Here is an 18723-nt window from a genome sequence, read left to right as displayed (position 1 = left end):
TAAATTTAGAATAATTTTAAAATAATTTTAAAAGTAGAGATAAATTTAAAATAATTTTGAAAATATAATTAAACAAATAAACTTTTAATTTTGGGTTCCAACGCTTGGAATATGATATGTCATAAATCCACCAAGAAACTTCGCTGAACAAAGAATAGTCAGTCAGTGTTAAGTTCAAAAAAAGTTAATCCAAAGTTAAAATCGACGCGGTTTTTGACGCGATTTTACTACTACTTTGAATGAAAAGTAATTGTGCAGCACACAATTTGAGCTAAATTTGGAATAACAAAAAAAAAACTCCCCATTTTGAAACTAGGCAGACACCTACCCATATATTATTTCAGTGATAATATATAGTCATACTTCAACTGCAGTTGAAAAGACTCTTCCTTGGATTTTGCCCTCTCCTCTCTCTCTCTCTGTCTCTCTTCATCTTTGAATGAAAAGTAATTGTGCAGCACCAACCGGGTAATTTGAGGTAAATTAGGTTTGTTTTGAGAATTAATTATTTTAAACGGTCCAATGAAAAAAAGAGAAGATATTAACCTTTAAATATAATTTTCGATATATATAGTCTACCCACCTTGGAATCTATTTGTATTTAACTCTTGCAATGAATATATATATAAAAATATATAAATATACACTGCAAACCAATCGGTCCTATGCATTCAATCAAATTATATATGTTTGAACTTCAAACATGGTATAAACTTTATAAAAATTGTATATTAGCAATCAGTATGTGCTAATACGTATGGTGACCTTTTCTTTAATTTTAGGAATTGACTGCTCGAAAAGTAATCAGATTAATGTGAGAATTGTAAGCACATAATTGTATTAAATTTGTAGAAAATAAAAATTCAATTAACTTGAAAATATGATGTACCACATATTTCAATATAGATATTGATTCAATTAATGTAGCTTTCCTAATAGAAATAAATTTAATTTAAAATAAATTTGGAAATAGAGATAAATTTAGAATAAATTTAAAATAATTTTAAAAATAGTGATAAATTTAATATAATTTGGAAAATATAATGAAACAAATAAACTTTTAATTTTGGATTCCAAAGCTTGGAATATGATATGTCATAAATCTGTAAGGAAACTTCGCTGAACGAAGAATAGTCAGTCAATCAAGGATTAAGTTCAAAAAAAGTCAGTTAAGGGTTGAATTCGACGCGGTTTTGTTGCTCGGTTTTACTACTACTCTGAACGAAAAGTAATTGTGCAGCACCAACCGGGCAATTTGAGCTAAATTAGGTTTGTTTTGAGAATTAATTATTTTAATTGATTTCTTACATGTTTATTAAAAAAATAAAAAAATTAATGTTATAATTTATAATGATTTTTTTTACTACGAAGCCAAGTCTTCAAACGGAGCATTAGATAAAAAATAAATCTCTATATGAATTGAGAAATAACGTTTTTACAAAGTTTCATAAATAAAAAATAATAATAATAATAATAATAATAATAATAATAATAATAATAATAATAATAATAATAATAATAATAATTAACTTGAAAATATGATGTACCACACATTTCATTATAGATATTGATTCAATTAATGTAGCTATCCTAATAGAGATAAATTTGATTTAAAATAAATTTGGAAATAGAGATAAATTTAGAATAAATTTAAAATAATTTTAAAAATAGAGATAAATTTGGAATAATTTTGAAAATATAATTAAACAAATAAACTTTTAATTTTGGGTTCCAAAGCTTGGAATACGATATGTCATAAATCCACTAGGATACTTCGCCGAACAAAGAATAGTCAGTCAGTGTTAAGTTCAAAAAAATGTCAATCAAGAGTTAAAGTCGACGTAGTTTCTGACGCGGTTTTACTACTATTGACGTTGTTTTTCTACTTCTTTGAACGAAATGCAAGTGTGCAGCATGCAATTTGAGCTAAATTAGGAATAGCGAAAAAAAACTCCCCATTTTGAAACTAGGCAGACACCTACCCATATATTATTTCAACGATAATATATAGTCGTTCTTCATCAACAGTTGAAGGACTCTTGCTCTGGTTGTGCTCTCTCCTCTATCTCTCTCTATCTTTGAACAAAAAGTAATTGTGCAATGCCAACAAGGCAATTTGAGGTAAATTAGGTTTGTTTTGAAAATTAATTATTTTAAACGGTCCAATGAAAAAAAAGAAGAGATTAACCTTTAAATATAATTTTCTATGTATATAGTCTGCCCACCTTGGAATCTGTTTGTATTTAACTCTTGCAATGACTATATAAAATATATATAAATATACACTGCTGGAAATCGCACTTTTTAACGCCGCCATATGTATCAAAAACGCCCCTAATTCCTTTTGTGGCGTTTAGTACCAAACGTCGAAGCTGCGGCCGTCGCTGTAGCTTTGCGACGTTTTAAAAACGTCGTGATATTAGTACAGGCGGCGTCAAATGTCCCACCACACACACGCTGACGTCACCAACAATATTTAGCGACGTTTTTGAAACGCCGTCGTATCTGTTTTAAAAATATTACCGTTACTGTTGAGGGATTAGGAGGCGTTTGTAGAAACGCCGTCATATCTTCCTTTTTTTTTTTCCCCTTTTTTTTGGGGATATTATGCTAATTTTATTTTATTAAATTAAAAAGAATACCTGTAAAAAATATTGAATTTAGTTTCTCATTCAATTAATAAAAAAAATATCTGTAATAAAACTAACATACAAAATATTAACTCCCATTCAAATATCTGTAATAAAACTAACATATAAAATAATAACTCTCATTCAAATAACAAATGAAGCATTAATTCAATTTCACATTAAAAAAAAACTAACATATAAAATAATAACTCATTCAAATAACAAATGAAGCATTAATTCAATGTCTCATTCAAAAAAAAAAACTAACAAACCGTGTTTAAGTAAGAGACTACAATTTGTAAAATTTTGATTCCAGATCTGCTAAAATGAAAATCCATCCATCTTGTCATAAAACATAACCCACCAAACTCAAATCTTGTCTCAAAACTGCCACAAAAAGTAAATTAACTCCTCTTGAAACAAAACAATTAGATAAAGATATTATACCAAGACAAAACTCGAAGACAGAAAAATCTCACTGGGAGACTCCCAACCACTTTGAGAAGTTTTCAAACTCGATGTAATCGCTGTCGGAGATCATAGTCTGGTACCATGCCTTTCCTGCAGACTTGCTTTTGGTAGCCTCTTCCTGTTAATGATGAAAAGGTCAAAATTATTCATTTAGAAAAAAGGATCCAAATGAGGCCAATTGTCTACATATCAGTTTCTATGCACTGAATGATTGACAGAACTGAATATTATTACAGCAAAGTGATCAGAAATACACGTACACAAGTATAGTCTCAGTATGCACTTCTAAACTACTGAGCTAAATCATATGGTACTAATTATGGTACTTAATAAGGAACACTTTGTAATACTGCTGGGATTTGATAAGCAGCATTTTGACTGAAGATAAAGAATTTTCTACAGCCATAAACTGCACTGAGCACCATTAACAGAGGATATAGCCAACAGGTGTAAACAATTTGGACTAGCCACCAATATCATGTATAATATAACCAATAAGAAACATGACACTAGAAAATTGAAGGGAAATGTAAATAACATGTAAGCTAAATATTATTCACATTTTGTTTCCCTTTTCTTTTTTCCCCCTCCAAAACCCCCCACCAAATTGAAGATCCGCAACAATTTTCATGACACATGGGGGGGCGCAAAGTATATAGTTTAATATATTTATTATGTTATACATATGAATACTTAATTAAAAATAATAAAAATAAAACATAGCACTAATTTTTAAAGTTTAGAGGATAGATTAATAAGTATAAATCTACATTTTTACCTTGTTAGTTCTTCTTTTTCTTCTTATTCTTCTTCTCTTTCTTTGAAAGGTGAACCTATATTTAATAAGAGCAAGTATTGTAATTAATAAGATATGTTATTTGTCAAAAAAAGCTTTTGATTAAATGATTGCTCACCTCTTGGGATGAAAATGCATGAGATTGTTGTTGTTGTGACATTGGCCGAACAGTAGGATGACTACTGAGTGAATCCACAACCTATCATTCAATAAGAGGCTTAAGTTGTATATTAGCTCTAGGCAATTTAAAGTAATAACTAGTAAAAATAATAAAATACCTGCTGCCTATGTAATGGGTTTGATGGTGCAACAACTGAATCAACGGGCACGCCTGCAGCTTGCAATTGAGATTCCAAAAACTGAATTCGTTACTGAAAATCTGTGCGTATAGCCTGAATTTGTTTCTCCATTACTTCATTCATCTTCGACTCGAACTGCATTTGATAACGTTGAAGTTGCTCTTGAACTTGTTCCTGAACTTGAGTTTGGAAGAGACGATTATGATCTTGTGACCGCCTATATCCACCTCCAAAAACATCAGTGGGTGACGGTCCCAATCCAAACGTCCGAACACGGCCAGGTCGCTCTGGGCCCATAACTTGTGTGAAGATTTGCTCCTGTAATGCTGCAGGGTTAGTAGAAGATCCCTCCATGTGCTCTGTTAACTCATTCATTTGAGTCTGCAAGTTTGAATTCAATAATTAACCTCCAATATAAATATAAATCATATTAAAAGTCCAAAGATAAAGTAGTATCACATACCATAACCTCATTAACTGAATCACTATTTGACGTCCCATCTTTCATGTATGCGGCCATCCACACCTGTGACCGACTAGCAGGAACCCCATTGTTCTTTTTTGTCTCCTATAAATGAAAGACAACCAAAATCTTAAGATAAATAAGAACCAAAGTTTCCATTTAATACTTTGAATGTCATAGTTTTTAATGCATTATTTCATATTTCTTCACTACATAAAATGAAGAAGAATCTGCAATACATAAGATAAAACTGTCCTAAATACACTGATCACAGCTCAGATATCTGTCCAGTTAAGGATACACATGAAGTACACTCATGTTCAACATAACAGAATACTGATCTTTTGGGTACTTCTTTAGAATCAAAAATAATTTTTTTTGAAAAGTCATTATTCAAAATAGATTTGACTGGAGCTCTGAATTAAGTAGTCAAATCTTTTCAAAAATAATAATTTCTCAAATTTGAAAGCATGAATGAAATGCATTGTAACAGTCAGTTGTGTTAGTTGGGCTGTTTTGGTTCAAATGTGGATTTTTCAGGACTGATCTGATAATCTTGAAAAATCTATAAACAGTCGAGTGCTCTACACACTGCATCAAAAAGTCCACCATGGTGTAGATAAAATTTGGCAATTGTAAATTCATAGTCACAGAAGTCAACCATGCAAGTGAACAATTATGTCAAGAAATGTTTGATTAAACATCTTACAAGCTCATGTAATTCAATGAAGTCATCGACGGGTCTAATAAAAAAGTTATTCTATTCTAATATCATAAACACATATGGGTAATTCATTCCATGTAAATGGACAGTCCAGATTTATTTGTGACATGACTATATCATTGTCACATATGATAGTTAATAATTGAAGAGTAATGCATATATTAAACAATCACACTCGTGATTGGTGATACCTATCCCATATCATAAAGCAGAGTGAACAATGATTAACATAAGATTAACATGGATGATTATATAAATAACATATGTATATGTATGTGGATAGCCATGGAATGTTTAGATAGAGTCAAAAGATGAGGGTGGTTCACACCAAATTAATATGCAACTTGTTTGGTGTGCAAACTAGGGAGGGGTTTTCCAACACCAGTTTAGAGTAGTGTGCTTCCCAGCTGTGATATTCTAGAAAACTCTTGTACCTCTTGAGCAAAGCCATCTAGGGTAGGGAAAGTGTACCAACATTGAAAAAAATTGCTTACTGAAATCATCAATTTCAATACAATCAATGAAACTTCGTTATTCTTTTGTTTCAATTATCTTATTATGGTAGACATGTCAACAAAAAATATAATCCAATGATATGAATTTAAAAGCAAAATAATATCCATTACACATTCCAAAATTAGATCGTTTTGTTTCAACTTTAAATTTGAATCATTCTATTATCACAACAAGACCATTGCAGAGATCGATGACAGGGGATCCTAATCCTAATAAAACTAATACTTGAGCCTTAAAAAATGTTGGCTAAAGACCCAACAAACTTGTAGTAAGGACAACACCAACTGATTAGTTTAAGGATATCTGTCCAGTTAAGGATACACATGAAGTACACTCATGTTCAACATAACAGAATACTGATCTTATGCGTACTTCTTTAGAATCAAAAATAATTTTTTTTGAAAAGTCATTATTCAAAATAGATTTGACTGGAGCTCTGAATTAAGTAGTCAAATCTTTTCAAAAATAATAATTTCTCAAATTTGAAAGCATGAATGAAATACACTCATGAAGTAATTATTTTTGGGTACAACTCAGATATCTGTCCAGTTAAGGATACACATGAAGTATACTCATGTTCAACATAACAAATATCTGTCCAGTTAAGGATACACATGAAGGATATACAGGTTTGCGATCCACCACTAAAACTATCGTCGTTTACTGATATTCTCATTATTTCACCGAGGGTGTCTCATCCTATTGACAATTTGACATATACATTCTTAAAATACTTTTCATTGATTTAATTATAGTATTAAGCAAGCAAACAAGTTGGATGGAATAAGGGACTGGTTGCAACAAATCTGGTAGGTGAGTTCATGATTACTAAATTTTGAGAATTATTATTATTATTATTATTATTATTATTATTATTATTATTATTATTATTTGGCGGGCTACAAATCAACAAGAACTATATATGTAAAGCCTTCATGTTCTATTGATCCTTGATTTAGGCAATTTTTTTTCTTAAGGTTAATGGATCATCTATCATGCTATATTAACTAACTTTGATTCACTCCAAAGCCTTTGACATCCTTTATATATATATATATATATACCTCCAGTCGAACTACTGAGAAAGGCTTTCGGCCTGTTCTATGATGTAATGTCTTCTTCTTCCGGATTTTTCTATTCTTCTTGCTTGATTTCTGTCAAATATGAAATTTATTTAAGATGTTATAAAAAATTATCATATATAAACATTTTTTCACATAAATAAAATTTTACCGATGCACTCTGAGTGCCCCAATAGTAGACCAAAGCCCGCCACTGATCCTCATGTACTCTATCTGGTCGATGAGCCAACCGTTCTGCATCATTCTTGAAGGGTTTGTATCCCATTGTTTTCACTCGACTTTTCCAATCTCTCCATTTCTTTCCAAATGAAGCCATTATTGTTCTCTTCATGGATTCATCTGCATCCGTATGAGCCTGCATTACAATTATATACATTTGTAATATGCAATGTCAACTACACTTGTAATATGCATTTCATATGGAATATAATTGTAACTTATTTCATATTAAATATCCATATATACCTTTATCTCCCTCCATACGTTATCTTTGTTTTGTTTTGGAACATAATGCCAAGTGGTAAAAGTGACTGGTGCAAGACTCCCATCTCGTGCCAAAACGCCCAAATGTGAAGCAAGGGATGTGTGTCCTTTAACTACTTGATTCAACTCATTTGGAACAACTTTTAAAATGCCATCTTCACTAGTACCCCATTGACCATGCACATATGTGGGACCTCTTGTCTGCTTTTGTGTGGCTTGACTTGAGCTAGGACCTACAAAACACAGATACATGGCATGCCACAATCAGTAAATATACATGAGATCGTTTTAAGTGAATTCTTGATTAGTCAATATACATGAGATCGTTTTAAGTGAATTCTTGGGAGAGAATCAAATGGCACTAGGTGCCACTGAGAATTGATTACTGTTGTCGACGGGCCATTACTTTTTTTTCTTTCTACCTGCGTTCTCTTCACATCTTACTGTTTATTCAAATGTTTTTTATTCAATCAAAACTGGGAACTAAGGTAGCAGTTGATGGTAATGCTTGCAGTTCATTATTTTTGGTTTACTGAAAATATTGAATATGTTATATGAAAACAGGAGGCGGCCGAAGGTGGAAAAGAAACATTTATAAACAAATTAAATTTTCTTTTTATGAGATTTTTTTTGAATTGTTTGTTTACATATTTTTTCAAATGAAAAAGAAAAATATCAAACAAATTTTCATGTGTAGTTTTTAAATTTTTTTAAAATATAATTGGGGCCAGGGATTCCAAAATAAAAAATACTAAAAATTATAAACAATACTCGCATGATGTAAGTATTGTTATGAAGATTTTTTTGGTAATGTTCACTCTTGAGAAATGCAGATGACAATGGAACAAGTAGTTTTTAGTACCCCTGTAAGTTCAAATTCCAAGTTGTGCGATGAAACTAATACATCAACATTTATGAAGCTAGCAAGGCTTTAGAGAAATCTAGTTATTATACCATTTAAAAATGTTCTCGTCAAAGGAATTATCAACTACATTTCAACCCAAAATTAGTGAAGACAAAAAGTAGAAGTGAAGACCTGGCAGCTCATGGCAAGAACTTCAGAAAAAAAACTTTACTGACTGCATGTGCAAAAAAAAAATATATAGAGGAGACAGAAGAAAGAACAGGAAAATGGAAATGCTTCAAGATTATTGAGCCGGCGAAAATCAATGAAAGGTCTATTCACCAGTATTGGAATGCCAACAATTCACAACAGCATTGCTGATGTTCTCTCTCTCTCTCTCTAACAATAAACATTCATACCATGATACCATCCCGTGAGATGAGAGAGGGGAGGGTCCTCGTACCATGTCTTACAATACAAGAAATTACTAGCCAAGTTTCCAATATCAACTATAACTGTAATATAGCTACATCTATAGACTTTAGCATAAAAGTATCAAAGATCTTCTGTTGCAGTTCCTTAGAATTAACACAGCATGAAAACTACCAATAGTTCACCAGTCAGGCAATGTATAGAATACATATGCATCTCTGTCACTTTATACATGTTTACCAGAAATATCTTTTAGCCGACACATCACCAATTCAGGTCAAACACAGAAAGAACTCAGCTCAAGCTTCCATAGCATCAAAATTAGCAGAGCAGACAAAAGTGAGCCACCATAAAAAAATCAGCTGTGTCAAACACAGAATTAACACAGCTCAAGCTTTCATGTCACTTTATTTATTTTCGTTTGTTTCTTTCATCTTTTATAATTTTCTAGCGATTTGATATTCAAGTAAGTAAATAGGTGGTTTAAAAGTATTGGAGTTCCGGCTTTTTTAGCTATTTGATATTCAATAATTAGTAATATTATGTCACTAACACATCTAAGCAGTCAACCAGTGTCAATTTTTTAGCTAAACCCTTGCTAAACCATTGTCTTTTCTATCCATCTTTACAGATAGCCAAATGCTGGTGGATCCTCTTGGAAGGCATCTTAAGCCTGACTGGATGATGGGCACACAGTCATTATTGTTGACTGTGTTAGTGACATAATAATTTTAAGAAAATAATTTTTAAAGATATATTTTAAGAATTATTGTTGTCAAACTAATTAAATTTATTTGAGAAAAAAAATTAAAAAGAGATTCTCAAAATTCTACTAAACCGGGTGAATTACATTTCTATTCTATTCCTAATCATAACCCAACAGAGCACCAAATTGAGACATCTCCACAAAGTGCACAAGAGAGGGCTAAAAATTAGAGATGAAGCAAATGCAAAGCCTCTGGACTTACATGGGGTATTATTGAATTTGACAATGTTCACTTCAAGATTTTTATTCATCTGAGCAAAAACAAATTGCATGTGTACAGTGCGGATATTATATATAACTAGAAGTAGGCACATATTGCGATAGTTATCTAAAAGATCATACCAAGGGTACACTAATTCATCATTCATGCAACTATAGTTACCTGCTCAAGTGGAAAATATCAAGCAAAGTTCATACATACCAGCTGAAACAGAGCCATGTGATGTACTACCGCTACGTGATGTGGTAGGAAGACTGCCTAGTGGATGCCATGATGCCGGTGGATCGGGTATGACTTTCATCTTGAGTGTGGTCTGAGTCTCATCTGAACTAGAACTACTAGAGCTTGATTGCTCACTTTCACCAGAAGAATGGTCAGAGCTAGAACTCATAGATAATATCTATAAAAAAACTACAAACATAAGAGTAAGGACATAATAATCTATAAATATCTACTGCATTCAAATCAAAATAAGAGTACATGAAAGGTAAAAATAGCCACAAAGGTACAAAAGCAAAGATTTTATTAATATGAATATCCATACAAATGTAAAAGTGAATATGCGGCCAATTACAATATCAGATCAGTTCTTCGTCATCTTCAAATTGTGCCTCTGTCGATGCTTCAAGAGGTCCAATAGTTTCATCAACAGTTGTTCCATCAATACCTTTCCTAACCCAATCCATGTCCTCCTCACAAGTGAAGGAAGCTACATCTAACTCTTGATCACCAAATCTTTCTACTTCGTTGTGATGTAGTCCTTCATCAATAGTTGGTTGTTCTCCACACGCCTCATACAAGTCTCTAGGTTTCATCTTGAGTACAACATTCCAATCTTCATCAACAGAATCATTAACATAAAAGACTTGTTGTGCTTGAGATGCTAGGATGAATGGCTCATCACTGTCTTGTTTCTTCGCATATAACAAGTGATTGAAATTAACAAGTGTAAAACCAAAATCATCCTGCTTGAGTCCCTTATTGTTATCAATCCAGTTGCACATGAATAACATGTATCTATGGTCGTGTGAGTAATACAATTCAATAATATTTGTCACATATCCATAGTACGCTACATCACCTTCCACTGGATTAATGTCTTTCGCACTTGCATAGCTAGAAGTCTTTGCCTTCACCATAACCCCACTATTCTGAGTTTTTCTTCTCAACTCACAACTCTTAGTATGATACCTAGTACCATTAATTATATACCCATTAAATCTGGTGGCCTTTTGGCTGGGTCCCAAAGCCAAAATTTTAATCTCTTCTGACAACACTACATTTTCAGTAGCTAATAGCTCAGCAACCTATTTTTCAAAAAAAGTTATCAATATTAAACATCAATTAACAACTTCAAAAATATAGAAGCACATGGATTGCAAAAATATAGAAGACTTGTGCTTAACATGCACTTACATGAGAATTGAACCATTTGGGAAACTCATCATTGTGACGACGATCCACATCATAATCTCTAAGACGACGATGTGACCGCTTAATAAATTCACGATGTTCCCTACACAATTAAACTACTTGTAAAATGCATGATAATTATAGTTGGTATAAATACATTCACAATGAGACAAAGGTTGCATCTATCTTACTCTCGATATGGGACAACCGCAGCAATGTTAAATAACATATACCGATGAGCCTGTACCCATGTTGTGTTATCAAGAACAAACCCTTTTCCTTTTCCTAAAGCCCGCCCCATTAATATCTCAGGATTGTCACTAACATCGCAATTCCTTAACGGTCGATGCAATTTCGACTCAACATCATGCAAGTACCTTGAGCAAAATGTCATACATTCTTCGACCAAGTATCCCTGTGCAATTGAACCTTCAGGATGACTTTGATTACGCATGTATGATTTAAGCGTCATAAGGTACCTATAAACAAAAAGATGCATACATGACTTCCAAGTATAAACAATCAAATATATACAAAATGGACATTGGAGTAGATTACACACCTTTCTATAAAGTACATCCATCGATATTGCACTGGACCGGCAATCTTCGCTTCCTCTGCTAGGTGAATGGGTAAGTGCTCCATTATATCGAAAAATGATGGAGGAAAAATTCTCTCAAGATGGCAAAGTGTAAGAGCGATTTGGGACTGAAGACGATTTAGACCATCCACCTCTAGGGTTTTGAAACACAAATGCCTGAAGAAATTGCTTAACTCAATTAATGGTTCAACCACTTTGTTCGGTAACAAATTTCTCACCACTATTGGAAGTATTTGTTGCATGAGTATATGGTTATCATGACTTTTCAGTCCAGATATGCTCCGCTGTTTGAGGTTAACCCGACGAGAAATATTGGATGCGTAACCATCTGGAACTTTGATATTCTTTAGAAGTGTGCAGAATAGACTTTTCTCTCTATTGTTCATGGCAAAACATGCAGGAGGCAAATAATACTTGTTCCCAACCCTTTTCTGAGGATGTAGTGCCTTCCGAATTCCCATATCTTGCAAATCTCGACGAGTATTTAAATTGTCCTTCCCTTTCCCATCAACATTTAATATCGTCCACAATACATTATCACACACGTTCTTTTCAATGTGCATCACATCAAGATTGTGGCGAATCAAATTATGCTCCCAATATGATAGCTCAAAGAAAATACTCTTCTTCTTCCAATTATGACCCGAGTCCTCATTTTCCTCCTTTTCTTTCCCCTTTCTATTCCGTTTGCTAGATTGTTGACGCTTAGAATTCAATTTGAACTTAGGGCCTAGTTGTTGTAGCACATTAGCCCCCGATAACCGAGTTGGACATGATTCGAATTCACAAGTGCCATCAAAAGACGCACTAGCTTTCCGAAATTTGTGACCCCCATTCAACCAGCGACGATGCCCCATGTAACATAATTTCCTTCCGTTCTTCAAATATCGAGAACGAGTATGTGTGTTACAACAAGGACAAGCTAAAGCGCGTTTTGTGCTCCACCCAGACAAAATTGCATAGGCAGGAAAATCATTTATAGTCCATAATAACACAGCATGCATTCGGAACATCTGATTAGTTTCCGCATCATACGTGTCAACACCGTTTTCCCACAGTTCTTTCAATTCATCTACTACAAGGCGTAAGTAGACGTCAATATTATTTCCAGGTGAAGAAGGACCATCGATGAGCAATGTCATCATCATATGAGGCTGCTTCATGCACAACCATGGTGGAAAATTGTATGGCATTATAATAACTGGCCAACTGCTATGAGAGACATTCATTGCCTTGAATGGATTGAATCCATCCACTGCTAAACCCAGTCTGACATTGCGAGGCTCACTCGCAAACTTGGGATACAAATTATCAAAATTTTTCCAAACTGGAGAGTCAGCAGGATGTCTCATTTTGCCATCATCAATTTGGCCCTCTGCATGCCATCTCATTAACGAAGATGTTTTGGATGACATAAACAATCTTTGAAGCCTTGGAATCAATGGAAAGTATCTAACAATCTTATGCGGAATTCTTTGTTGCTTCTTCTTAACATCATTCTCCTCCCCCTCAAATTGTTTGTATCTAGGCATATGACACACTATGCAATCATCCATACCAGCTGTTTCCTTCCAATATAGTGAACAATCCCTTGGGCATGCATGTACCTTATGATAATCGAGGCCCAAGGCCCTAAGAAGTTTCCTAGTTGCATAAAATGACTTTGGCAAAGTTTCACCCTTTGGGAACGAATCTTTCAAAAGCTCGAGCAACATCGTGAAAGACTTGTCACTCCATCCACTAAGGCACTTGATGTGCAATAACCGAACAATAAATGAGAGCGTTGAAAACTTCTGACACTCAGGATATAACTCTCTTTCGGCCTCTTTCAATAAATTGAAGAATTTTTCGGTTTTCTCATCTGGACCTTGTTTAATACCAGAACTTGCTGCCTCGTGAATAAAGCTTGGTGGAGGAAGTCCAAATCCTTCGTATAGCATTTCATAAGTTTCATCACCATCGTTCGAATCAGTTTGCCCGACATTCACATTGTGTGGCACAGGCGATGACAAATTCTCCCCATGAAAAATCCAACTGGTGTAACTTGGAAGAAACCCGTTGATCATTAAATGTTCCCCTAACAGGCCTTTCTCCACCAATTTGACATTACGACACCGTTTACATGGGCATGTGACTTCATTCAACAACGGCTTATTTTCGCATGCAAATTTAATAAATTCCTTAACCCCTTGTATGTATTCCGGGTGCAACCTATGCTGATTTATCCAACTTTTATCCATCTGACTCTGTCTTACACTACAAATGTCACTGCCAAATCAACAAAGTTTAAAATTACGATTCCATTTTAATTAATCTCAACCTTAATTAAGTACCTTATAATGCATGCGACATGACATCATTCACCTCTAACTGGTCTCTAATATGTTGGTTCATCCTACTTTCCCATTCAGGAATGCACAGTCTATATTGTAAAAAGTAGCTCATACCGCTCTGCTCATCTCTAACGAAATTTCGGCAGCATCTCCCCATGGTTCTCCAAATACACGACATAGACTAGGTGTACTGTTACACCTTGTCTAGTATGCACTCGGAGAACACAAGGAGTTGCTACACGAAATCTCTACGAGATGGACTATAAGCAGTAGAACTACTAATTACAATACAGACTTGTGCTCCTGAATTGTCCAACTGGACAATCCAAGAAGAGCTTCATCAAAGATGACTAGGTATCTCTAATGAAGATTCTTGGACGGGTCTAAGGCTATTTATGCATGCATGCACCATTAATGATTGCATCCCGGTGGTGCAATCTAAATTAGTACTATCAAGCATACTAGAAGCATATCTAGTATGAAGCATATTAATGAAGAAACCAAAAGTTTCTACAATGCTCTTGATAGATTATGATAGATTCAAGAAATACATTGCTCTCTCAAATCAATCAATAATGGAATAATTTTGGCAGGAACTCATGAATGTGGGAAGTTCAAACCCACTACCCAAACCAATAAGTGTACCAAAGCTCGAATACTTCTAATGATGATGATGATGATGATTCAGAAAACACCAAAGAGCAAACACCAAATCAGGAATCACATTCACAATCACAATCTAAAACTGTCTATTTTAGTTAATTAAGAATGATGACGAAACCATCCTACCATGAAAGAGGTATCTAATTTCTATGCTACTTTCATTTTATCATAGTTATTAATCACAACATTGAAGATTTTCCTACAAATGTGGTCATGATATATGCCAAGGATTCCCTGTCCCAAATATTCCTGTCCTTTTGTTCCAAATCACTCACAACCATTAGATATGTCTTGAGATTCTCAAATCTTAAGATTCTCATATGATCCAATGATTGTAAGTGATTTGAGACAGAAAGACATGAATATTTGGGGACAGGAGATCCTTATTCTAGATATATTATCATCTCATGGAAGCATGTATACTTTTTCGTCAACATTCCTACTATGTTTCTGAAATCGGGAAATTCTACTGATAGATATACTGTACTTTTTTAAATGCACATCATTTTCTCAATTAAGTATAGTCAAGTGTTGTGCATCCTCATATGCAATTCACCTAAACACCCCCAAATTTTCTCACCTGATCAAGTTTCTTGATAACGACCACATTTCCTATATTTCTAATTGTATGGCGTGTTCATTGTTCCAATCGAAAGCTACCAGCAAAGTGTGCTCATGAATGGTATAAAACCCTTTTTAGTTGACCTGCCTAAACGACAACGGACAATTTGCAAATGACTAAGCATTGATTAAATAAATTATTTATGAATCCTAATATAATATATAGTTGTGTTTTTTTTCACAAAATTTTTTCACCAGCCAAGATCACATTCTAAGATATGGTCTTTTCTGGTATTGGTGAGGGTGGATTTGGGTTTTCTCTCAAGCAATTCATATTAATCAACTGATGCTCTATGCTACCTAACGTAAAATCCTATTGCTAAATAGACAGGTATTCATTATTGCCCTCCCATGTGGTTCGAAGATTAGTGCATGATAGCAAAAATTAAATAAATCTGTGGAAGGGTCAAAGTGGGTTTTCCCTTTAAATTTTATTCTAGTACTTAAATAAATGTTTTATTTTAATGATTCTCTATTTGTTATTTTGTCCTACTTATATGGTTGTAACAGTGTTTCTTGTTCCATTAGCTCTCTCCAATGGATGAACAAGTATGCATGCTAGATATTCTTTATTTATTTATTTTAATTTCTAAAACACTTTAAATATGTTGTTTAATGGTTTTCTAGGCCTTGGTTTTATTATTAAAAATCAAGCAAAAATAATCTGCTAATTAAGGTTGAGCATATGACTTATTGAGCTTTTTAGGCCTTGGTTTTATTATTATAAATCAAGCAAAAATAATGATATGAAACCTTATATGAAGAACCTGTATAGTAATTATTCGAAATTGAAAGCATTGGCTGTCGTTGTCATATAATCTGCTAATTAAGGTGCTTCTCTTGTTGGAGAAGCTTGGTACAGTGATAAGTGTGATATTGTTGTGTTATGTCCTTCACATTATGAATCGAGAGTGGCATTGAACCGGATAGAGAGTGTATCTGGATAGACATTATTTTTTAGTGTTTTGTGTTTATTTCTAAATTTTGTTTATGTGTTCGTAGCAAAACTGTTAAATTATTGGTATTTTTTTGAATTGACAGGTATTAGAGGTGATGTTTGAAGGGGAAATGGATAGAGAAAAGTGGAAAATGCCAAAGGAGGAAGAAGAGGAAGAAGAGTTTTGGGGGTTTGAAGATCTTGAATGTGAATGTGACAGTTCATTCTCAACCTCAACCAGAAGTTCTTAATTAGGATGATCAAATCTTAATGTAAATATAAAGTGTTCATTTATTAACTTTATTAAAAATGAATAGTAATGAAAGCACTTTTTCTTTTTTCTTTTTTTTTCAAAGAAGACATTGAATTGATGAGAATTTTGAGGAAGATAACACAACTCTTATTACTATTAATCATTTTTGGCACCAACACTTATTTGTATCCTTATGAATAAAGGCGGCTATGGTAATCTCTTCACAAAGAGACTACAATTTACATTCTTCTATCAGACACGTAAAGAAGCAAAGCAGAGGATACACAAATTGTTCAAATATCAATATCTATTACTGTCTGTAAAAAAAATTATGCAAGAAATTGAATTAAGCTAGATTTTTTCTCAATATGATGAATACAAAATCACAATCCATTCCAAGATATAATGAACTGTTCTATATTTTAGAATTCAAAATAATAATAATCATAATGTAACCAGATATTCTACCTAAATATCTAAGCTACACTGATTGATCAATCCAAACTGATGCTAATTTAGGGTAATAAAAAAACAGAGATTAAAATTCAACATGCTAGGAAAATTCAACATGCTAATTTAGGGGAAAAAAACAAGCGAATCTGAAGCGATGGTGCTCACCTTGGTAGATGATGGTGCTCACTTTCCTCGCTGAACGAATCTGAGATTGAATCACCGAGCTTTGAAATCGAGAGAGAACTTCGAAATCGCCGAACGAATCTGAGATTGAATCACCGAGCTGAAGAAGGTTGAACTTTGAGATCACGTTCAATCGATCAATAGATCTTCAATCGATCGATCTGATCTAGATAAAACCTAGCAAACCTGAATCGAATGATTCCATCAGTAAGTATCATCTTCAATCGAACTTGACTGTGAGAAGATAGAGATAAGACTGATCAACACTTACCATGAAGAAAGACCTGCGAACTCGAACATGAACTAGAGATAGAGATAAGACTGATCTGCGAATTGATGATCTATGAATACTTCAATCGAATAAACGAAGAGGTGAATCGAATACTTGAAGAGAAGGGTTGCAGATTAATCGATTACTAAATGAAGGGGTTTGAATCGAGAGAAATGAAAGGGTTTGAAGCAAGAGAGAGTGAAATCACGGGTTCGATGGAGAGGGTTGAGAGAGAGAGATCTGAATCAGGTTTTGTTCAGATCGGGGCTTCGATCTGAATCTTTTTTTATTTAAGCTTCGATGGAGCTTCGATGGAGAGGGTTGAGAGAGAGAGATCTGTGCGCATGTATTAAGGGTTGAGAGATCTGTGCGTATGTAGGCTCTGATTCAAAATAAGGTTTTCACAGAAAGGCGCGCGTGTGGGTCACCACATTCGGAGGCGTTTTTAAACGCCTCCCATTATAAAACGGTGTCGTTTTGTTTAATAGAATATGCAGCGTTTATAAAACGCCGTTAAATGCTAATAACAGTGACGTTTATAGAAACGTCGTTAAAAAAACGCCACAAAATCCCCCTTTTCTTGTAGTGATATATACTACCAACCAATGGGTCCTATGCATTCAATGAAATTATATATGTTTGAACTTCATACATGGTATAAACTTTATTAAAATTGTATATTAGCAATCAATATGTGCTAATACGTATGGTGACATTTTCTTTCATTTTTTGGAATTGACTTTGTTCCAAAGTAATCAGATTAATATGATAATTGTAAGCACATAATTTTATTAAATTTGTAGAAAATTAAAATTCTATTAACTTGAAAATATGATGTACCACATATTTCAATATAGATATTGATTCAAATAATGCAGCATAGGAATAAATTTAATTTAAAATAAATTTGGAAGTAGAGATAAATTTAGAATAAATTTAAAATAATTTTAAAAATAGAGATAAGTTTAAAATAATTTTGAAAATATAATTAAACAAATAAACTTTTAATTTTGAGTTCCAAAGCTTCGAATATGATATTTCATAAATCAACCAGGAAACTTCGCTATACAAAGAATAGTCAGTTAGTCAAGGGTTGAATTCGACGCGGTTTCTTGAGCAATTTTACTACTACTTAGAATGAAAAGTGATTGTGCAACAACAATCGGGCAATTTGAGCTAAATTAGGTCTGCTTTGAGATTTAATTATTTTAATTGATTTTTTACATATTTGTTAAAAATATAAAAAATTAAAAAATCAATGTTATAATT

General features: G+C 33.3%; 3 protein-coding genes and 1 long non-coding RNA gene across 5 annotated transcripts; all 4 read right to left on the bottom strand.

Moving 5' to 3' along the window:
• Positions 1-2849: 2849 nt before the first annotated feature.
• LOC145791438 (uncharacterized) lies at positions 2850-10178 on the bottom strand. Its single transcript, XR_014331147.1, has 4 exons — positions 9928-10178; positions 7659-7697; positions 3880-3934; positions 2850-3219 (listed from the first exon to the last, which is right to left on the bottom strand). It is a non-coding gene; the product is annotated as an uncharacterized LOC145791438 (long non-coding RNA).
• On the bottom strand, positions 4184-7386 carry LOC145791432 (uncharacterized). The gene is made up of 4 exons (XM_082871791.1): positions 7133-7386; positions 6964-7053; positions 4660-4764; positions 4184-4577 (listed from the first exon to the last, which is right to left on the bottom strand). The coding sequence occupies exons 1-4, from the start codon at positions 7355-7357 to the stop codon at positions 4266-4268; spliced, it is 732 nt and encodes a 243-aa protein (XP_082727917.1). The 5' UTR covers positions 7358-7386; the 3' UTR covers positions 4184-4265.
• A 117-nt stretch (positions 10179-10295) lies between the features above and the next one.
• On the bottom strand, positions 10296-11914 carry LOC145789524 (uncharacterized). 2 transcript variants are annotated; one of them, XM_082866264.1, is made up of 3 exons: positions 11702-11914; positions 11331-11618; positions 10296-11242 (listed from the first exon to the last, which is right to left on the bottom strand). In XM_082866264.1, exon 3 carries the CDS (start codon positions 10863-10865, stop codon positions 10305-10307), a length of 561 nt encoding a protein of 186 aa, XP_082722390.1. In that variant the 5' UTR covers positions 10866-11242; positions 11331-11618; positions 11702-11914; the 3' UTR covers positions 10296-10304. Both variants share the same exon structure in this region, with proteins under 2 accessions (XP_082722390.1, XP_082722397.1).
• LOC145798035 (uncharacterized) lies at positions 11816-13980 on the bottom strand. The gene is made up of 3 exons (XM_082885656.1): positions 13198-13980; positions 11959-13035; positions 11816-11896 (listed from the first exon to the last, which is right to left on the bottom strand). The coding sequence occupies exons 1-3, from the start codon at positions 13978-13980 to the stop codon at positions 11816-11818; spliced, it is 1941 nt and encodes a 646-aa protein (XP_082741782.1).
• Positions 13981-18723: the final 4743 nt, after the last annotated feature.

Source organism: Camellia sinensis, chromosome 1, assembly GCF_055761805.1.
Source record: "Camellia sinensis isolate YWXY chromosome 1, ASM5576180v1, whole genome shotgun sequence".
Lineage (NCBI taxonomy): Eukaryota > Viridiplantae > Streptophyta > Magnoliopsida > Ericales > Theaceae > Camellia > Camellia sinensis.
The sequence above is the reverse complement of the archived record's forward strand: the minus strand, read 5'-3'. Positions and strand labels throughout refer to the sequence as shown.